Source organism: Nipponia nippon, unplaced genomic scaffold (assembly GCF_047370975.1).
Source record: "Nipponia nippon isolate SJK-2023a ecotype South Korea unplaced genomic scaffold, ASM4737097v1 scaffold_9, whole genome shotgun sequence".
NCBI lineage: Eukaryota > Metazoa > Chordata > Aves > Pelecaniformes > Threskiornithidae > Nipponia > Nipponia nippon.
The window spans coordinates 47,908,850-47,929,662 of record NW_028262413.1 but is presented as its reverse complement, the minus strand read 5'-3'; the positions used below and the strand labels follow the sequence as shown (position 1 = coordinate 47,929,662).

The 20,813-nt window shown below is 54.1% G+C and overlaps 1 protein-coding gene across 2 annotated transcripts in view; it reads left to right on the top strand.

The window, feature by feature from the left end:
- Window positions 1-1,614: 1,614 nt before the first annotated feature.
- ITGA11 (integrin subunit alpha 11) overlaps window positions 1,615-20,813 on the top strand; it is a 54,284-nt gene continuing 35,085 nt past the window's right edge. For both annotated transcript variants that reach the window (XM_087743251.1, XM_009470013.2), the window contains exons 1-2: window positions 1,615-1,777; window positions 9,223-9,334. In XM_087743251.1, coding sequence (XP_087599377.1) covers window positions 1,726-1,777; window positions 9,223-9,334 — 164 coding nt within the window. In that variant the 5' untranslated portion in view covers window positions 1,615-1,725. The remainder of the gene's footprint in view (window positions 1,778-9,222; window positions 9,335-20,813) is intronic.

Below are 20,813 nucleotides of genomic sequence, written 5' to 3'. Positions count from 1 at the left end.
TTCCAGACATGTGTCCTCTCCCGCCTGCAGACCCCAAACGCATATTTTCAGGAGGGAAGAGGGGAGAATGAAACGAAACTGGATCTCCCAGACACTCTGTTTCCTCCAAGAGTGTCTCGAGCGGAGCTTATCTCCCTCCTGTAGACCCCAAACTGTCTGACAGGCACTCGGTAGACAGACCTGTCAGCGTTTGGAGCCATCTCAAAAGATCTTTGCTCTCGGCTGGGTGGGAAGAGGGACAAAAACCCCATCAAGGACCTTTGCTTGCTCTTCTGCTTCAAGGGGAGGAGAGCTGGCACCACAGCAGGCAGGCTGCTCTGGCTTTGCTTTTTCTCCTGGCTGCAAGGTCAGTCTCACCGAGCTTGATCGCTGCAGGTAGCAACTGCACCTGGAGATGCTTCTGTAGGCAAACAGGGCTGGAGGGCGGGTGGGGAAGGACCTCCAGGGTCACATCTACTGTCTGAAAACAAACCAAAGACTGGATTTATCTTTACTGCTTGGAAAAAGTGGAGGCAAGGCAGTGGCTGGTCCTGCCTCCCCAGTGGAGCCACCCCAGCTGGGCTCTGTGGTCTGGTCCACGGGCACTCAGGGCTGCATCCCAGCCCCAAAGCCTCACCGCAGTTGGAGCTGAGCTCCTGCTGGAGCTGCCTCCTGGGCACCTCCTCCACAGGGTGTCCCCGGCCCGGGGAGGAAGAGGATGGAGGGAGAAAATCCCACCCTGGGGATGTTGCTGTACTTTGGGTGTTTTGGGCTGCTTAGTCCAGCCCAGAGGTGATGGGGCCCTAAATGACAGTGGTGGCTGTTGAGGGGATACTGGCCCAAGAGCTCTATGCAGTGGGAGCATCCCGTTGTGCCCGAGGACAGCCCTGGCAGAGGGGAAGAAAACACTCACTAGCAGTTTTCCTCCTGGTGCTTTGCTGTTTGCTTCCCAGCCGGACTCTCCTGGGTGGCCGTGCCAGCCGAGACGTACTCGTGCCTGTGTAGGTGCTGGGGAACCGAAATGGTGCGACCGGGTGCCCCAGTGCTGCGTGGTGCCCTGCGGCATCGCAGCACCCTCCTCGGTGCTGTGGGCACCGGCTCGGCTCTCCTCCATCCTGGGGATGGCATCTGAACAGAGGTGGCACCTGAGCAGAGGTGGTACCCAGCTGGAGGTGGCATCAGAGCAGATGCAGCAGCCAAGACTAGGTGGCATCTGAGTGGAGGTAGTGCCCAAGCAGAGGTGGCACCTGAGCAGAGGTGGTAGCTAAGCAGTGGCAGCTTCTGAGCAGAGGTGGCACCTGAGCAGAAGTGGCACCCAAGTGGAGGTGGCTGGAGGTGGCATCCAAGCAGAGGTGGCACCCCAAAACCATCAGTGACCCCATGCAGACCTTCTGTCACCAAGCCCCCATCAGGGTGAGGAGTCCCCGGGGGATCCCAGCCAGGTGCTGTGGGGAGAAGACCAGGGTGCTGCCATGGGATTGAAGTTCCCAGCCAGCATGGCCCTGCTGGGAAGCCGATCCCTAAAGGGTGCCGCGGCCGCATGAAGGCTGTCCCCTCTCCCGTCCTCTCCTGCTGTACCTCCTACAAGTTTCGCTTGTCCCTCCCACTCCCTCCCAATGCTCGCCTTCTGTCAGGGAGCCGGGAAAGGCTGGGGATAAGCAAAGGGCTCTGCGAGAGAGGCTACCAGTCTGGCTGGCTGCCTCCCGCGGATGCTCGGGGCCGGGGAGCAGGGCAGCCGGCGCTCCCATGGACCTCCCCAGCGGGATGCTCCTCGCCTGCTCCCTCTGCCTCCTGCCCGGTAAGCGCCCGTTCCCCCTCCTGCGCCCACCCCAATTCCCCAGGCAAGGGGAAAGCAACCGGGAATAACTTTTGCTTATTTGGAAAAGGTGCTGGAGAAAACCCAAGGTTAATAAGGCTGTTGGAAAAGTCTCCTTGGGAGCAAGAGGGAGGGAGCGAGGCGGGCGCCTTCGAGGCAGGCAAAGGGGAGTTGAAAGGGATGGAGGGCTTTGATGGGCTCCCAGGAATGAACAGGCGGGCGCCCTCCCGGCCCCCCTTCTCGCCTGGGCTAGAGTTGGAGCGGGATTAGTTAGCATTTTTCTGAAGCATCAGACGGTGGGGGACAAAAAAGTCCCCCCAAAATAAAGCCAGACCCTTTTACCTAGAGCTAACTTTTGTGATCCACATGTGATTAGTCCTGTTGCACATGAGGGGGCTGTGCAAAAGAAAATTGCTTGGGGTTAAATGAGTTAGGAGAGGTTTTAGGCAAGCCTTTGGTTTCAGGAGGTGAGCCTGCAGCTTCTCCCACACGGCGGGACGAGCCTTGCCACCGGCTGGGGTGTGAGGGGGGGTTCTGCTTCTTGCTGGCCCCTCGCTGATGCGCTCGGGCTCGCTTCTTGCAGAAAGAGACTCCCCGGCAGCGGTCATTTTTGCTGCAATTACATCTGGCATCCTCCTGCACGCAGCCCAGGCTCAGAGCAGCCAGGCTGGGACCGTTCAGCGCTGCAAAGGGGAAAAAGAGCTTTTCCCCGCTACCAGGAGCGCTGCCACCGGCTCACGCCTCCCTGCCAGCCTGCAGCGCTTCTGCCACTGCAAACAATTCTAAACATCCTGATGGAAAAATGCACCGGGGTGATTTTTTTACTTCTTTTCTTTTTTTTTTTCCCCCTTTCTAATTGCACTGTTGCTTGATCCTTTAAAGCAAGCCGCAGCGGAGCTGCCTTTCTTTGCTTAATAGGGAACATGTGTCTGTGCCTTGCATGGCGGCAGCAAGCATGGCGGGGCGCGGGGCTGCCTGCGTGGAGCTGCTGGGGCCAATTGCTCCAGCACGGAGACGGTGGCACATCCCCGGCCGTGCTTACGTTGGCGACCAAGTCCGTGGGGTGAGCTCCCCTTAAAGAGATGCTGCTCGTAGATACGTGACAGTTATTGCAGAGCGTAGGCAGGGGATGTGGCAAGTCGGCGTCTCCGCCTTGGGCTGAACAGAAATCCCCCACGCTAGGGTTTCTGCTCGCGAGTGTTTCTGCCCACGGGTGTTTCTGCCCACAGGGGTTTCTGCCTGTGCCTGGAGTGGCCGGCGACGGCAGCGCTGCTGCAGTGAACGTGAGCCATGTGCCGGCAGGAAGGGTTAATGCTTCCAGCACTCCGTGGTGGTCTCTGGACAAGGATGGGATGCATTGTGGCTACCGGTCAATATATTTTGCCAAGGACTAATGGTGACATTTTGCCATCCAGACTAAAAGCAAATTTGTGCGATGCGTGGGACCCCTCGGGGCCCTGGTCTGAGCTGAGGGTGCGGGGTTGGGACGTGCATCCTCAGGAATGGTCCCTTCGCCGTGCGGGCAGCACTGCCTGTCCCAATGCGTGCCCTCACATGCAAACCAAGCTCTGGTGGTGCTTTGCCCGAAGGAAGCCCCCCTCCCCGCTCTCTCCAGCAGCCCCGGGGGAACCTCCTGCACATGGGCTCTGTCCCCACTCTTGCATCGTCCCATGGGCTGGGAGTGCCCGGAGGCACCGTGGCATCTCCAGCGCTTGCTTGGTTATTACGTGTCACCAGCAATAGAGCCCAGGGAGGAAGCAGGCGATGCTGGTGCCCAGCAGCCAGTCCCCTTCTAGCTGGCACCTTGCGGGGCCAGGGACGCCCCCAGCGCCATGCCTCTGTGCACAGCCAGTCTTGGGGACAATCCAAGGTGTCCCTAAACATCAGATCAGGCCAGCTCCTCTTCCCTGAGACTTCGGTGTAAGCAGGGCATAGGTCTGGGCTGAGAGCAGGAGAGCCCGGCCAAGAGGTGCTGAGCCATGGCTGAGCCAAATAAACACCTTTGGTGGCCACGGGTGGCCTGGTTGCTCGCTGACACCGTGTGCTGGCAGGGAAGCTGCGACTTCCAGAAGGATCCGGGGAGGATGCGCTGAGATGTGATAACTTCCCTTGTGTCAGACCATGCCTCTGTTTTCCTTTGCTGGTTTGGTTTTTCAGAGAAGGTAGTCGGCTCCTTCCCTCTCTAAAGGGTCACCAAATGGTAAAATCATCGCGCTTGCTCCATGAGGCATGTTTGGGATTGTCCAGGTGGGTTTCCAAGGGACCTTTCAGTCCAGGCTTTGATGGTGGGTACTTAATTTTGGGTGGCTGCACAGCCCCAGCAGTGGGGCTGAGTAGGACCCCACCTCCCTGCCTACCCGTTGTCCATCCACTGGCCAAAGTTTGGCCAGCAAAGGTCCATTAAACACCCCCCGAGGTGCATGGGGCTCTGAGAAGCCGACTCCCCACATGGTCCCCACAACCCATCGCTTTCCTGGTGTCTCCCTGGGAAAGGGGTGGTCAGAGACCTGCCGCTATTTATTCCTGATGCCGGTTGCGTTATCGCTAATGAATGCGCTGCAAATGAATAATCAACACGTTCCTTAGGGCTGCAAAATGTGGCCATCAAACAGCTCCTCCCTGACTTTTGGGGGGCCAGAAAGCTGGAATTATGGAAGCACAAGGTCCTTGTGTAGCTAACGCCCTGGGGCTGTTTGTCAGAGATTTTGTGGGTAACCAGGAATGTTACAACACACGAGCCGGCGATGACTGATCCTCTGTTCATCCTCAGTATTCCCTGGCTCGCCATCCACCGCTGCAGCAGCCACCAAACCCTGGGTTGTTTCCTAATAGCTGATGACAAACGCTGGCTTTGAGATAGCGACCTGGAGAGGAATTTGGTGCTTTCACCATCTCAATCAGCAAAGAGCGCTTGATAGGAATTAAAGCTAGAAGATAGGACAGGGACACATGGCCCACCCTGCTCCTTCTCAGGGCCTGCTAGTTTTTCCCCAAATACCCTGTATCAAGCTTATATGTTTTCTAGTTAAGCCAAATATTCCAATCCTAAGAAAAGAAAAAGTAATGTGCATGGCAGATGGGTTGCAGGGGGCATCTGATGCCACCAAAGCCTGTGTGGTGGTGGGGATGGGGTCACAGGAGCCCAGCCCACTGCTGGGTGGCCAGTGGCATCCCCAGGGGTGCTGAGGATGCAGGGGTTGCAGTGGTGATGCCAGGGTCCACGGACCCGCTGCCCCATCACAGACGTCACGTCTCCTTTACGGGCTTCAGCGATGAGAGAGGAAGCGGGAGCAAGAATAGCAAGGCGAGTTTCAAAGTGCCAGACTGAGCTGCTTGACCCCAGCATGCTCCAGGTTTTTGGCAGATGTGAGCTTTCCCCCCGCCACGCACTCCCAGGCTCCTCCAGCGAGCAGCTCCCTCGTCCCTGCAAGAAAGCAAGACCCTGGCGCAGCACGTGCTCTTCTCGTGTCCCATTCACACCCCTTTCCTTGGGTTGCCTGTAGTGCCCCCAAATCCTGTATCTCCTCCTGTGCCGCCCCTGGGGACCTGCAGCAGCCCGACAGCGGGCAAACTGCCTTTGCCCTGGGGAATTTGGCAGAAGAGCCCGTGCGGACCCAGACACAGGTTCCCCTGGGCCAGACTCAGCTGCAGCCTTTGAGTTGTTTCTCCCCACCCTGTTGCTGCCTCATGTCGGCTCAGCCTCTCTCCAGAAACTCTGTCCCGGAGCTGTGACAGTGCTGGAGGCCAGTGCAACAGGCTGGGTTTGCACAACACAGGAAAAAAAAAAAGGAAATTCTTCTGGCAGCTCCACTGCCCAGCTTGCATCTCCTTAAATCGTAAAGGTTTGGAGCAAAGGTAGCGAGCTAAAGCCCCAAACCTCTCACAGCAGCAGAAGCAGCCTTGGGGCACCACGGCAAGTGCCACCAGGCTGCGTTATGGCACCTTCCCAGCGTCCCTTTGCTGGCGGTGAATCCCGTTGCCTGCCCGAAGGATGCAGGCAGGAGGCATGGGCAGAGGAACGGGCAGGAGGACAGTGCTGGGGCCCTGAGAGCATCCCCCTCACGAAAGTTTCCCTTACAGGGAGGACTTATTTTTATTCTTTTTGGCAGAAAAGGTGCCTTTTATTCCCAGTATTGTTTCCCAAATGTGTTTTGGTTTTTTTCTTTTCAATATTTGATCTGACAAGAATCAAAAGTTTGGACTCGACAGAAGCTCCAGTTCGGAAAGGAGGTATTTGAGGCTTCCTGCCTTGGCAGCATCGCAAGCAAAACATGTGGCTTTTGGTCACTTATTTATGACAGTGATGTCACTCCTGACAAGAAAATGAGACTTGGTTCTTAGGGTTGCTAAATCTCCTTGACAACCTCTCAAAAAGCTCCCATTAGCTTAAGCCAGTTTAAATATTCTCCGATTATTTTTTTTTCTTTCTGCCTCGAATGCACCCACATCTGTCGGCTTGCTGAAATTCCTTCCCTCTGCCATCCTCTGCCTGGAAACTTTCTTCCAGATCATTTTGCTTTTCCAGCCCCATTGCCTTCCCCGGTCCCCGCTACCTGCTGCGAGCGGGATGCTCCGGCACGGCGAGCGGGCACAAACCCCTTGCAGCACTTCTCCCTGCTGCCCCCGATTCAGAGCCCTTTGCACTTCATGAAGAATTCGTGCTATTTATTTGGGGTTTATGTTGTTTTTCATGACCAGCCAGGCCACCTTTAGCAGGAGGCTACAGCTGCACGATGGTGTCCTAACGCAAGGAGCCACGGGATGGGGGTCCCCAACTTGTCCCAGCGTTCCCGCTCCCCAAAAACCTCTGCTTGGGGCTCTGCAGTGCAAAATCAGAGAAACTCTGCTGAATGCAAAAAACCAGAAGAAAACCCATCACATGCTCTCTGACACTCACTCTGCACCCAAGTGATGAAGATGCCTCTGCATTACCTGGAATTGGAACCTTGCTTGAAACACAAACCCCCCTTCCCAAAAGACTCCGCTCTTCCAGCCAGGTGCAGGGTGTCACCCCGTCTCGCCGGTGGCAGCAATGTGACACCCAGGGGTGCTTCCAGCTCCCCGTCCCCACAGCCCCAACCTTTGCCCATCACCTCTCTCGATGGCCGATCCTGGCCTCTGTTTCTCCGCTGGGTAATGGTTAACTCAGAGGAGGTTTTAATTTGTTTTGTAACGTTAAATAAGGTCAACGTACCACAAAATATGCTGGCTCTCATACCCCGTCTCCTTTTTTTTCCCCCCTGCTTTCTAGAATTTCTTTTTGTAGGATTTTAAAGCTCCTTACCTCAGCTCTCCTTGGTGAGACTCCGCAGTTCTCTGTTTACGGAGCCAACGTTGCAGATTTGTTCCTATGACTGCAAAAAATCAAGTTTATCCCTAACACTCCTACCTATAAAAGCACTTTCCATCCTGAATTTTTCTGCCTGGGAAGCGGCATTCCCAACCTCTCCTGTTGACAACCCCTTTATACCCCTATAAATACCAAATGTGATCCTTCTGCTGCTTTTAAAGCCGTCCTTACTAGGGACGCCAGGATCTTTTATTTGCAACCGCAGCTACTTTCTGCCCAAAGGCGAACGAAGACCGGGATATCCTGGCTATTGCATATCCTTCCCTGCAGCACCGTCTCCCATGCAGTCGCTCCTTGCTGGGACCTGGGCCATGCTCAAGCAAACCTGTTGGGAAAATAATATCGTAAAGTAAAAACACCTCCCTGTAGAAGCTGTGCAGCATTTGCACCCATGGAGGGTTTGAACGTGATGCCAGCCTGAGCCAAAGTGTATGTGTCTGTGGATAAAGACCGGGGCTGATACCCGCTGGCTATGGGACATGGACCACGGGACATGGGACGTGGGTGGCTGCAGCATTTTGCAGCCACCAGTAATGGAGGGAACGCAGTGCATCAGCCACTCGGCGCAGATACTGCTCTTCCCCCCTGCCCAGGGGTGGTCTTTGCCCCCAGCCAATTTCTTCATCGAATGCACCCAGGGGGGCTGTGGGCACAATTGAGGGCAGCTCCTGCACCCATGGGTGGGCGAAGAGGCATCTCCAGCAGCCCTGGAACATCCCAGTCCTGGGGAGACTCACCCGACCTGCCCTGTCTGCACACCCTGCCGCTGGGTCCGGCTCCTGGCAGAGGGAGGAGCTGCCAGACCGATACCCCAGGATTTGCCCCCTGGCAGCAAATTGCTCTTGAAGGTTTATCCGTGCAGGCTGTGAGCACCGGGATCCCCAGAGCTGGGATGCTGTGGCCCGGGATCCTGCTCCCGCTGTCCTGCATCCTCCAGAGCAGCCTTGGGGAGAGGAGTAAGACCAAAAATTGTCCCGTCTGGGTCTGAGCACCCATCTTCAGGGACATCCCCCTCCAGAGCCGCCTCTCCCTAGCAAACCCCCTGGCAGCACCGGCTTTCGCTCGTCGAGGAAAAGTGAATCCCATCTTTGGCTCTTTGGTACCGCGAAACCCTTGGGGACAGCAGGAGGTGGCCCATGGGGACAGCCAGGCTGGGTGATGGGCCCCAGACCAGGCACATCTGGCGTGGCCACACGTTTCCTATGTACCCCCAGCCCGTGGTCCCTGCTGGGATGCATGGGGACATGGTGGTGGCCATCCCCACCACAAGCAGCTGCTGCTCCACGGCTGGAGGAGCCCAGCATTGCTGCAGAGCAGCATCACCCATCACAGAGGGCTTGAGGAGATGTCAGAGGGAGGCAGATGCTCTCCTCTCCCCTCCCCATGCCCATCCTGGCAGCCCTGGCTTCAGCTGATTCACTTTTACAGCAGCCTAGAGGAAAAATACTTTTTGCTTTATCATAAACCAGAAACACACTTTTGCTTTGGTAGCAGTGGTGGGCGCCAGCTCAGCAGCCCCAAGGAGGACGTTGGTGCCTGCCAGGGTGAGGCCCCTTCGCAGGTGGGCTGGGGAAGGGCGCTGCCCTCCAGGGCTTGCACAGCTGTGGCTTCTCAACCCTAAATGAACCTGCTTAAAGCTGTAGCCCCGGGGCTGGCTACTCCCTAGAAGCTCAGTGCTGGAGAGAGGAGTGCTGCAGGTGAGGTGGGGCTGGTGTGCTTTGGATCTTGCAGCCTCCTGTCCATCGTAGCTGGCTGTGGGAATGCTGTGATGGGGTAAAACCCTTGTTTCATGTAGGACCCTCCTGGGGTATATTATACAATTTTAGGGGAGCAGCATTCCCAGGATGTTTGAGGTTGGGAGGCACCTCTGAAGACCACCTAATCCAGCCCCTGCTCAAGCAGGGTGACCTGGAGCAGGTTGTCCAGGGCTGTGTCCAGTTGGGGTTTGAATATCTCAATGGCTGGAGACTGCAAAGCCTCTTGGGGTGACCTGTTCAGTCTCTGACCACAGCAAAAAAGTGTTTTCTCCTACCACGTCAGCACCTTGGTTGATGGCATCCTTCTTTTCTGTCCCCAGGGTTCAGTGACACCTTCAACATTGACACCAAGAGGCCCAAAATCATAGCTGGCTCTAAGGAAGCGTATTTTGGCTACACGGTGCAGCAGCATGACATCGGGGGGAAGAAATGGTAAGTGAGCTCTGCGCCAGGCTCTGCAGAGGAGGGAATCTAAAGCAACCTAGCCAAAACACCGAATATCTCCTCCTGCTCCATTGGACCACTGGTTTGGGGTGGGCAGTGCTGTGGCTCCAAGGGAAACTGAGGTTTGCTCTTGGTGATGCTGGTGCCAAGCTAGCCTGGACAAAGCAAAGAATAGAAACCCTCTTCCTTTCAAAAAGGGGAGTTTTATGTGGGGGATAACAGTGTATTTTGTATTTGATGGGTGTATGTGTATGGAGGGTGCAGTGCTCTGGCTACTGCCCGGCTGCTTCTCTGTGGCAGGTGCTGTGCATGGGGCTTTGCTCCAGGCAGGTTCATGGTTCCCTGGGGTCCCTCAGCCTTCAATGTTTGCTGGAAACCCATCTGGGTTTTGGGTCGAGGCCATCCCATTTTATATAGTTTCCACCAAAGCCGTGGTCTGCAGAAGTGCTCAGACCTGCCTGCATCTGTCAGGAGTGCAAAATGAGACTCGGATGGGCTTTGCTTGGGTTTTGGGTTTCTGGCAGGTTTTGCTCCTTGCTAGGGCTGATCCCTGCTGGGGGATCCTGCACAGATGTTGGCAGAGACCCTTGGTGCTTGCCAGGAGCACATCTGGATGCTGCAGTGATGGGGGCAGCTCAAAAGCCCATGGAATTCCCTGCAACTGAATTACTGCGGACCTGAAGGGTCTGCCTCACGGGTGGATGACAGCCAGGCTTAAGGCAGCAAGCAAGCATGTAACCAATCCAGATGGATACCCCTGAAATTCAAAACTCAGACCTGTTATGCCTTTGCATGACCTTTGTGGGCGCTGGTGGGGCGTGCGGGGCTGGGCTCTGTCCTGTGTCCTCAAGCTGAGCTGATATTTCACTGCAAGGAGGAGCAGGGAGGTTTGGCTTTAACCTTGGTCTCCCCAGCTGCCGTCAGCATGGCCTGAAACCTCCCCGCTCGCTGCTTCCCTTCTGTTTAATGGAAGGTCGGGGCCAGCCGCCCAGGCACGCTGCGGTCAGCCTTTCCGCTGGCTCTGAGCCCCAGTTTCCTGCAAGGATTTTGTGCTTTTCCCAAACAGTACCGTGCATCCAGTTAATGGGGTGATGCTGATGCTGTGGCCCCTCTGCTACATCGGGGCTGCGGAGGCCGTCTGGGCTCCGGTGGTCCCAGCTGCATCCTGGGGAGCCGTTAGCAATTAAATCCGTGCTGATGTTTCCACTCTCCAGGTCACTGTTTCCTTTCACCATCCAGCAGAGACCTGAGTTAATATTCATAAAGCTTTGAATGGTGGGATCAGGTTCAGCTTTCTGCTGGGAGCGTGTGCTCTGGGATGGGCTGGGAAGGGAGAGGCGTTGCCTGGGGTGCAGCCCGTGAAGCTGCCTCTGTCCCATTGCAGAGATGGGTCCTGAGCAGGTATTTTAGCACCCAGTATCCCCTCTGAAGTTCAGAGACTCACATCTGCGTGGCGGTGATGAGCTTTTCCACTGCTTCAGCTCAAGATGGAGCATGGGGCTGCTTGCAGCTGGGCTGAGTCTCCCCAGAAGTGTGACTGTGCCAGGTACCAGAGCATCCTTGCAGGTGGACATCCCCATGGTCCATGACCAGGTTTGCATGCAGCAGTCAGGGATCTTTCTCCTAGAGCTGGCCCTGCCTGGGACTGTGGCAGGGACTGGGTGGTCTCTTGGGATCCCTTTCATCCTCGCTGTCCATGAACCTGTGCTATGGGACCATTTCCCAACTGGCCAGCTTACACTTAAGGCAGAAGCCAGAAACATCTGGCACGGGACACAGGCCTCCACCCTTTCTTCACTTGAGAACATGGATATTTACCCAAAGAAATGCTTTTTTTGGGGGGCTAAAGAATTTTGGGCAGCCTGACAGCACAACTGCTTGTGGCCAGAGTCACCGGAGCACGGCATAAACATGACTGTCGAGTAGTTCCAGTAAATAAAGCAAATTCTTGCAACATCCCCTGCTTGAGACCTGGCTGATGTTAACTGATGATGTTGCTTTGCTTGGTGTGAAGTCTTCCATCCTCATCTCCCTCCATGCGATGCTGGAGCACATCTGGGTGGCACCCTGCACTTAATTTCTAAGGGAATTTCAGCCCAGCCTGGTGTCTCCGTCCCTCACCTGCTCCTGAGCAGAGCCCAGGCATGTCTGTGAGATGGTGGGATGGGGACCGTGCTCTCCAGGGCAGTTGATCTGATGCTTCAGAGCACGCGAGCTCTTCATTTGCACAGACCTCTGCTGTGAAATATTTTCTATCAGGAATGGATCCAAAACCCCAAAAAATTGGTGGTATTTGCACTGGCCCCTGCAAGGGACTCTGGCTCCGCAGACGTGCCTGCCAGGTCAGGGCTAAGCCTAGGAAAGGCTGTTCAGAGATTGTCATTCTCCGAAGAAGATAAAGAGCAGGAACCAAGTGTTTTTGCCATCACATTCCTCCCTGCCTCTGCTTCTGGAGAATATCCATTTTCCATATCTCATTTCATCCTAAACATGCCAGAAGTCTCCCCTTGGAGGAAAGCAGTGTAACTGGACATGAATGGCATACAGGTGCCTTGCTCCAAGGTGCTCATGTGCCACCGTGCTCCCCAAATGACAAAAATGACACCTGTGGGTGCAGGTGGTGGGAACGCACCTGGGACTGCAGCTGAGCCTTGCTCCCGAGGAAGGACCCTCCTCGCCCACCCCTGGGCAGGAGGTGCAGGGCATGGATGCGGCCGAGCCTGCCCCATCCCTCAGTTTATTTTGCAGGAGTCCTGGTCAAGGCATTTCTGAGGGATCCTGTGCAATTCGCCCCAGCCCCTTGGCATTTGGTTTCCCTGCCAGGCAGGGATGGCAGAAGTAGCTAAGCTGTTGGGTGTTCAGTGCCTGCGTGGGCTGGTTTTGCTGTTCTGCAGAGATTTCTGCCCAAAGTGAGCTCTCTGAGGGAGAGACCCTGTGGAGGTTGGTGGAAAATACCCTTTTTTTTTTTTTTTTTTTTTTAATATTTTCAGTCCAGTCGTAGCTATAGATGCTCTTTTAGGCATGATCCTGGCTGCACCCTGTGCAATTCCCATGCCATTTGGGGCCTCTTATGTTTGTTTTTTTTTTTCTCATGTCTTCAAGCTGCCACCATCACTGATGGGGTGGTCAAGGGCTTGCTTCCCTGGGGACCAGGGAAGGGAGGATTTTTGCCTCCTTTCCCAGCAGGACACTGGAGCAAAGACCAGGTCTGGCTCATTTTGGCCCTTCTCACATCTCTCCTTCCAACATCAGGCAGGACACAGCTGTAGCTTTCTCTTCTGTTGGTTCCTCTGCATGAAAAAAAGGATGTTTTCTACACAGGATGAATGTACGTAGATACATAAGTACAACATCTATTTGAATATACAATTATGTAGTATAAAACATCTATTAAATATGTGTACACAGTTAAAAAATGAAGCCACCATGACTCATTCTGGTTAAAGGATAAATGACTGAACAAACAAAAAATCTATAGTATAAACCAAGGACATACAGAGAGAGCAGGATAATAATTGTGCTGAGCCTCAGCCAACCCCAGGAGCTGGCAGGAGGCAGAAGAAATGGAGATGCTAAGATGAAACCCCAGTTGCTGGTAAAGGCAGAAGAGCAGACGAGCATCCTTCAATACCGTCCCAGAGGAGTTCAACAAAATCCACTGAAATGCAGAAGAGCTCGGGGAAACTAAATGGTTATCTCAGAAGCGTGGTTTGTATAGGAGCAATGGTTATAACAACGTGCAGAGACCCGACTGCCAAATACCAAATGTGGAATCTGAGGACTTTGGCACCTATCCTTCAGTCTGAGTCTTTTAATGCTGCTTTTGGCTAGTGCGGATTGTTTTAGAAGAGATTCAAAGCAGGTTTTATATATAATGTGTATATATATATATATATATATATCTGTGTGTGTGTATAGGCATATTTGCATATGTGTATACACAAACTTACATATAATATTCTGTAGGTATATTTTTAGTTGTGACTATTTCCCTTTTTCTAACTTTTCGGGGAAGGAGCCAGATGATTTGCACAAGGGGGCTGTAACTGCAACCCTGATAGTGGAAAATCTGGGAGGAAAGAATTCAGATTATTAAACCGCAAGGGAAAAAAGGCGCTTGGATATATACTGCTCGTAAAGCTCATCGATTCGTGGGGTGGCTTTTCTCTGCTCACTCGTCTTCCCAGGCAGAGAGTGGCTTTCAGACCTTTCTCTCAACACTTTCTCTCCCTTTTTCATTAAGCTAGAGGTGCAACCCAAGTGCCTTCTCCAAGTATGTGAATGGAAAAAATGACAACAGGCTACTGAAACTCATCCTACCGTGCAACGTAGCTTCGTACAGCGGCAGTCAGGCAGTGGCTGCCCTGCCCCGGGCTGCTCCTGGTGCAGGCAGGGCAAGCGGTGCTTGGTGTTACAGGGTTTGAGCATCCCCAGACCCCAGGAATGGGCATCTTGGGTGAAAGCCTGGGGAAATGGGAGCTCTCTGTGCTGCTGTGCTTGGGGTAAAGTGGCCTGGCAAGAGTTTTGGTAGAAGGAGAGGGAGCTACTGTAAGGGCAGAGATGATCGTGGCGTTGATCTGAAGGGGTGACTTGGCTTGGAGCTGTTCCTCTGCCCCGAGTCATACTTTGGTTCATGACATGTTGGGGGTAAGGTATGGATCGCATGAATTCAGGCACATTTTGTTGCTGTGGATGGATTTATTTGGGCAAAATGTGCGTCTTCAAACATGAAAAGAGTTTTCACAAATGCACATGGGACATGTCCCTCAAACATGGAAGCTCCCATCCCCATGTGCGCTTGCTTCATGCTGCACATGGGTGTTTGTGGCAAACACAAACTGGAATCACCTCATTTAGGGAGAAAACATTCTTAGAGGTCCGAAATCAGGTGGAAAAAAAGGGAAAAAAGTTCCCTCCATCTTTCATCTCCCCTCTCCCAATTGCTTTTCCTGATTGCTGCCCATCATCCCATGAGCAGGAGCTGTGTCACTCCGTAAGGAAGGACAAAAGGACGTGTTCCCTCCTCCCACACGTGCACAGGAGGACATGCCAACCACTGCCGTGAGCTTTCCATTGCCACCAGACACCCCAGTACAGAAGCAGGAGAGGGAAAGGGGCCTGGGGGAGGTGGGTTGTGCCTCCATGGGGCCAACAGCAGCAGCTGTGATGCTCCACGCAGCGAGCACCGGGACTGCTGCCCCGCACCAGCTTGCATCTGTGGATTAAAAGTTTTCAGCTATGCAAAAAATGAAGCTTGGGAAGAACTGGCTGTGGAAGGAAAGCCCTGGGAATAAACGGCCTTCAGAAGCCGTAAAAATAATAAATATAGCATTCCCAAGCTGGCTGAAGTCAGGGCTTCGCTGATGCTGCTGGCAAGGTGGCTAGGGAGTGCATCTACCAGTTGGGGTACTGGATGCTCTGGAGAGCTCTCTAGCTGCTCTTTCCCTCTTGAGCTCCTGTCTCGTGCTGTCCTGACCCCACTTTGCAGCAAAAGGGTGCTGTGAAGTCTCAGTGCAGGGTTTGGCCCCCTTGAGCCCCCTTGTGCACAGCTCCCCACCACCCTCAGCTGGAGCCCATCCTTGCAAGCACCCCAGGGGTGACCCTCCCTTCCGAGGGTGCCTGCAGGGGGGCAGCCCTGAGCCCCCCTCCCCGCAGCTGCTCCAGGCACAGACATGACGTTTCCAGTCTGAGCGCGGCCAGAGGGAGAAGAGAGAGAAAAATCTGCTCGGCGGATTTAAAGCTATAATTGTGCTGATCTGGAAAAACAGTTAAAGGGTTTGCTATTTCCCTACTACTGCGAGAGGCTTTCTTGGCTGTAATTCTCCTGTGGTTTGGCCGGTACCCGAGCGCTCGGATTATTTTGGTGAAAGGGTACATAACTGCAAAGCATTCCTCCGGCGCGGGGATAATGTCTGCTCCTGGCTCTCCCTCCCACCACGCCAGGGCTGCAGGCACAGGCTGGCTGCGGGGTGCAGGATGCTGTAGCAGCCCACCCCATCTCCTGTGTTCAGGGGTTGTCCCCTTTTTGGTATGCGTGGGGCCTTTCTTTCCAGAAAATCACATAGGCTCTGTTATTAGCATTGCTGGCTCTTCAGGGCTGCTCTGCAGGTTAGTCTGCCCCTGCCTGGCACCTTCGCAGGTTGCCTTGAAGGACACGGGACATCTGACATCCCTGGGGCAGGTCTTCCTTGGCATAAAGCAGCGCGGTTGTCACAGATGCTGGGGCCAGTTTGCATCAACTGGTTAGGCCCTTTCATTTTTTTTTTTTTTTTTTTAAAGAAACCATTTGGTCTAATCAGAAAAATAGATGTGGTCTCATGTTACTTGCTGTAGGACTTGCAGAAGAGAGGGGCTCACGGGAGGATGTCCCCTTGCAGACAAAGCCAGTCTGCACCAGCAGCGCTCAGCTGACACTCTTCATGGTTGGTAGCAGGCTGAAAGAGGAAGGAAAAGGTCTGCCACCCTGTCCAGCAAAAAAGCAAAACCGCACTCAGTATTTTTTTTTCCACATGGGACCCAACGAAAGGCACATGTAGAAATGGGGATTTGGGCTACACAACAAATCTGGCAGGTGGAGAGCAGCTGCCCCGCAGCTCCTGGGCTCCTGGGCATCCCAGCATCTCCGTCTTGCCTTCACCACCTCGAGAGCCTGAAAATTTCCCCTGCTCCAGTGCTGCAGGTTTATCCAGAGCTTTCCAAACCACTGCAGCAAGAGCAGCATTCCCTAAGCTGCCTTTGCGTGCTGTGACACCCAGGTGGGCTTCCCCCTCTGATGTGCACCAGGGTTTTTAGGAAGAAACAGAGGAAGCCCATCAAGCACGAGCTTTGGCAGCCGGGCCCTTGGCGCCTAGAGGAAAATTGTCTTTTTGGTGTTTTTAAAGCATCCTCATTGCACCATAGCATCAGCATTCAGGTGCAGCCCTAAGACCCCAGCACCCATCCCGCAGGGAGGCTGGAGGTGGATGGACAACAAGTCCTGCCTGTGCCATCATGTTACGCACGTGCTGCAAAATATCTATAGCCTCATTTATGAAGATCTTTATGGAGGAAAGGGGTCTTGCTCCTTCCCATCCCATATTATTCACCCATAAAAAGGTCTTTGCAATCACATCTTCATTATTTAGGGTTGGGAGCCTGGTGCCCTGGTCTCAGAGTGCTGAAGGGCAGATGAATGGAGCTGTGATATTGGAGCCAGTGACCCAATGATGCTTCCAATGCAGAAATGCCTGGGTGGGGGAGCTGGTGATAATGGGTGACTGGGGAAAGCAAGAGGCACCTGGTGAGAATCGGAGTCACAGAGCAGGGTTTGCTTTGGAAACCTCCAGAAGAAAGCCAGGGATCGCACGAGTCCTGGTGGACACGTGCAGCCTACAGAGAGCATCAACCAGTAACTCCAAACGCCGCAGTGGAAACCCGTGGCTGGGCCAAGAATCACTGACGGGCCTCGCCTGTAAACACCTCTTTATTACAATATCGCTAAGTTAAAGGGAAAAAATTACACCAGGAAAAATAAGAAAGTATCATTACTGCTGACCACAATACTCTGCGAGTTCCTCAGACATGTTTTGCAACATGCCCGTCATCTGCTATTTTAAGGAGAGCGCCAGTAATTTTGCTTACTGCGATGTCTGTGTAATTGCTGCAGCAGCGCAGGGCTCGGACCCTGCATGGCTCCCTGTCCTGGTGCTGGGTCCCCTCGGGGCTGTTCCCGTGACGTGGCCGCTTGGCGTGGGGGCAGATGGCCCGCTGGGTCCTGCTTGGCCACGGGAAGGGGTTTGCAGACGTGCTGTGGGAACCGGCTGTGTAATTAGGAGCATCCATGCCCCGCTCGGCCCAGCGCGCGGAACAGCTGGTTAAATTACAGTTGTGTTTATGTTTCATTTTGCAATGAGAGGGTTTGTTATAAAGCAGAGAAAACATTGATCAGCCTTTAAAAAAACAACAACCGAGGGTGCTTGTGTGCGTTGGTGGCAGATGGACAGCCTCCTGCAGGCACTCCCCATGCAGGAGCAGGAGGGAGCAGGGATGGGGACAAAGCTCATGTCCAGGACTGGTCCGGGTCTGGACCAGGTTGCCTGCGCTGGGCACTGCAGGGTCAGTGGGACCCAAACCTCAAAGCAAGGATGCGCTACATCTTGGGAGAGAAATCCCCTAAAACTCACCAAACATGGGGATGAAGCACTGCAACTGCTCTGTCGTTAGTAGATTGTCTATGAATTGGGGTAATATGGGGAGCACAGGGAGAGCTGGGGGTGAGCGAGAGGCTCTAATGCCTCCACTGGGAATGCTTCTGCCTTTTTTTTTTTTTTTTTTTTTTTGCCAGGTATTCAATGGGCAAAACAGTCTTGCAAAGGGTGTAACATTGCCCTGCAATCACTGCTAAATAATGAGCCCGAATGGCTCGTTGGCAATGAGTCAGCCCAAAGCTGGGTGCTGGAGAAGAGCCCCTCCAGAGCTGTGTGAAGGACATCAGCCCAGAAGCAGTGCTAGGGCTGGAGATGATCAGGAACGGATCAGGATGAGATGATGTGGATGAGGGAAAGGCTGTGGATGTTGTCTACCTGGACTTTAGTAAAGCCTTTGACACTGTTTCCCACAGCATTCTTCTGGAGAAACTGGCTGCTCATGGCTCGGACGGGTGTACGCTTCACTGGGTAAAAAACCGGCTGGATGGCCAGGCCCGAAGAGTTGTGGTGAATGGAGTTAAATCCAGTTGGTGGCCAGTCACAAATGGTGTTCCCCAGGGCTCGGTACTGGGGCCAGTTCTGTTTACTATCTTTATCAACGGTCTGGACGAGGGCATCGAGGGCACCCTCAGTGAGTTTGCAGACAACACCCAGTTGGGCGGGAGTGTTGATCTGCTGGAGGGTAGGAAGGCCCTACAGGGGGATCTGGACAGGCTGGGTCGATGGGCCAAGGCCAGATGTATGAGGTTCAACAGGGCTCAGGGCCGGGTCCTGCACTTGGGGCACACCAACCCCAGGCACCGCTGCAGACGTGGGGAGGAGCGGCTGGGAGCTGCCCGGCGGGAAAGGGCCTGGGGGGGGTGGTCGACAGCCGCCTGAACATGAGCCAGCAGTGTGCCAAGGTGGCCAATAGCATCCTGGCTTGTGTCAGAAATAGTGTGGCCAGCAGGAGCAGGGCAGGGATCGTCCCCCTGTGCTGGGCACTGGTGAGGCCGCCCCTCGAATGCTGTGCTCAGCGCTGGGCCCCTCACCCCACGAAGGCCATGGAGGGGCTGGAGCGTGGCCAGAGCAGGGCAGCGAGGCTGGGGCAGGGGCTGGAGCCCAAGGCTGGGGAGGAGCGGCTGGGGGAGCTGGGGGGGCTCAGCCTGGAGAGGAGGAGGCTGAGGGGAGCCCTCATCGCTCTCTGCAGCTGCCTGAAAGGAGGCTGGAGCTGGGGGGGTCGGTCTCTTCTCCCCAGTAACAAGGGATGGGACGAGAGGGAACGGCCTCAAGTGGCGCCAGGGAAGTTTTAGATTGGCTACTAGGAGAAACTTCGTCCTTGAAAGGGCTGTCAGGCCCTGGCCCAGGCTGCCCAGGGCAGTGGTGGAGTCCCCATCCCTGGAGGTATTTAAAAGCCGGGTATATGTGGTGCTTAGGGACATGGTTTAGTGGTGGACTTGGCAGTGCTGGGTTAACGGTTGGACTTAATGATCTTGAAGGTCTTTTCCAACCTAAACAATTTTATGATTCTATGTTCCACACAGGAGAGAAGGTCGTGGATGAAACAGCCATGGCCGGGAGGAGCATCCTCTCCTGGGTGGCAGCGCCCGGGGACATTGTCCCTCACCGAGGGTAAAGGAAACCTGATGCAGGTGGTGCAAATAGTTCCCTGCTGTAACCATCCTCTTCCTCCTCCTCCCCTGCTGCCCTGGCCTCAGCTCCGTGCTGGGTGAAACCTCTTGCTGCTGTCAGGTGGGAAAGCAAAGGTTTGCATCTCTCCTGTCTTTGTGCACCATGCTTCTTCAAAACTGCTTTCTGAATGTACCCAATTGATATTATTTAATACACTGTTAACCCAGCGCACATCAGGAAGGCTTGTTGGTGCTCCCAGACCCAACACCTCTTCTCACTGCCAGCCTTCGCTCCTCTCCCAGATGCCCCGAGCTCCCTCCCTGGCTGCCCCTGGCCCGTGGGACTGCTCCATAGACGGACCAAAAAAACCCGTTCATCGTCTTCTGATATCTCTGCTGCACCTCCCCAGGCTTTGGGCAGTGCTAAGGGATGGATCTGGGTTTAATAATGCAATAGCCATCAACTCAAACTCCCTCTATGAGACCGTGTTGGAGGTCACTCTGCCGCAGATGTTTGTCCCAGGCGTGTTTTTGTGGTGGCCCTTGGCCACCAACATATGAGTTTTGTCTGCTCGTGGTGAGCAGAACTGGCCGGAGAGACAAGTCTGTCCGTTGCTGCCCATGCAAGGCGATGGGATCCTCACCATCAGCAGAGCCAACCTCCATTGCCCATGTTCTTCAGTGGAGCTGTCTTGTATTTAGATTTAAAAAAATCACCAGAGATTGATAAAATGATTTGCTAGAGGCCACACAGAAAGCTGCTGTCAGACCAAGGACTCATTTTCAGGTCCCACATCCTCCTGTGCCGCCATCTCTTTGACTCCTCCGCTGTTTCTGCCTCTCCCTGGACTCCCACTAGGTATTTTTTTCCACCGTTGCCAATGTGGAGAAAAACATTTCGAAGTCCATTCCTCCGTCACACTCCTTCCAAGGAGCCCCGATCCCATTTAAAGTTTTCCACAGCTGAACTCTCCCTTTCCTGAACCTCCTTAATCACTTCTTCATCCAGTTCCATCTTGAATAAATTAACTGCAAGTGAATTTGCCTTGCAGGAGATTAAGTGTCCCATTGATTGAAAAATCCTGTGAAAAGCATAGTTGCTTCTCCGTTCCTCCCTAATCCCTGCATTCCCAGATCACCAGCTAGACATACCTTCCGTTCCTGATATCTTTCCATTTAATCAAAGTATCTTAAGGCTCAAAACGAGCTTTGCAACCTCTCTGCAATGCACCCAGGGAGCCTGCTATGCCGGGGGGGTTATTCCCTTAAAAAGTCAGGAATTTGCTGGATGCAAAAAGGCTGAGGGGTTTCTGGGGTGTGGGCTCATCATGCGTACGGGGCGAAGGGCTGAGCTACCTCCAGGCAAAGATGCTGGTTAATACAGCCCTGCAGGAGAAAGTGCGGGTAAAAACCAACAGCACTTTAGGGGCAACAGGCAGAAAATTAAAATTTATGCAATAGAGAATAATAAATGAGAATAAACAAGGACTAAAGAAATGAAGCAGAACCAGACCCAGGACTGTCAGAGGTGGTTTGATGGTATGCTTCTCCGGGAGGGGATGCTTGGGACGGGCGCATCCCTTCGGCTCAGCGCGGGAGGCTGCAGGTACATCCAAACGGCCACGAATTTTTAAGTGCTGAACTCTGCGACAAATTTCCCAGGGAAACGCT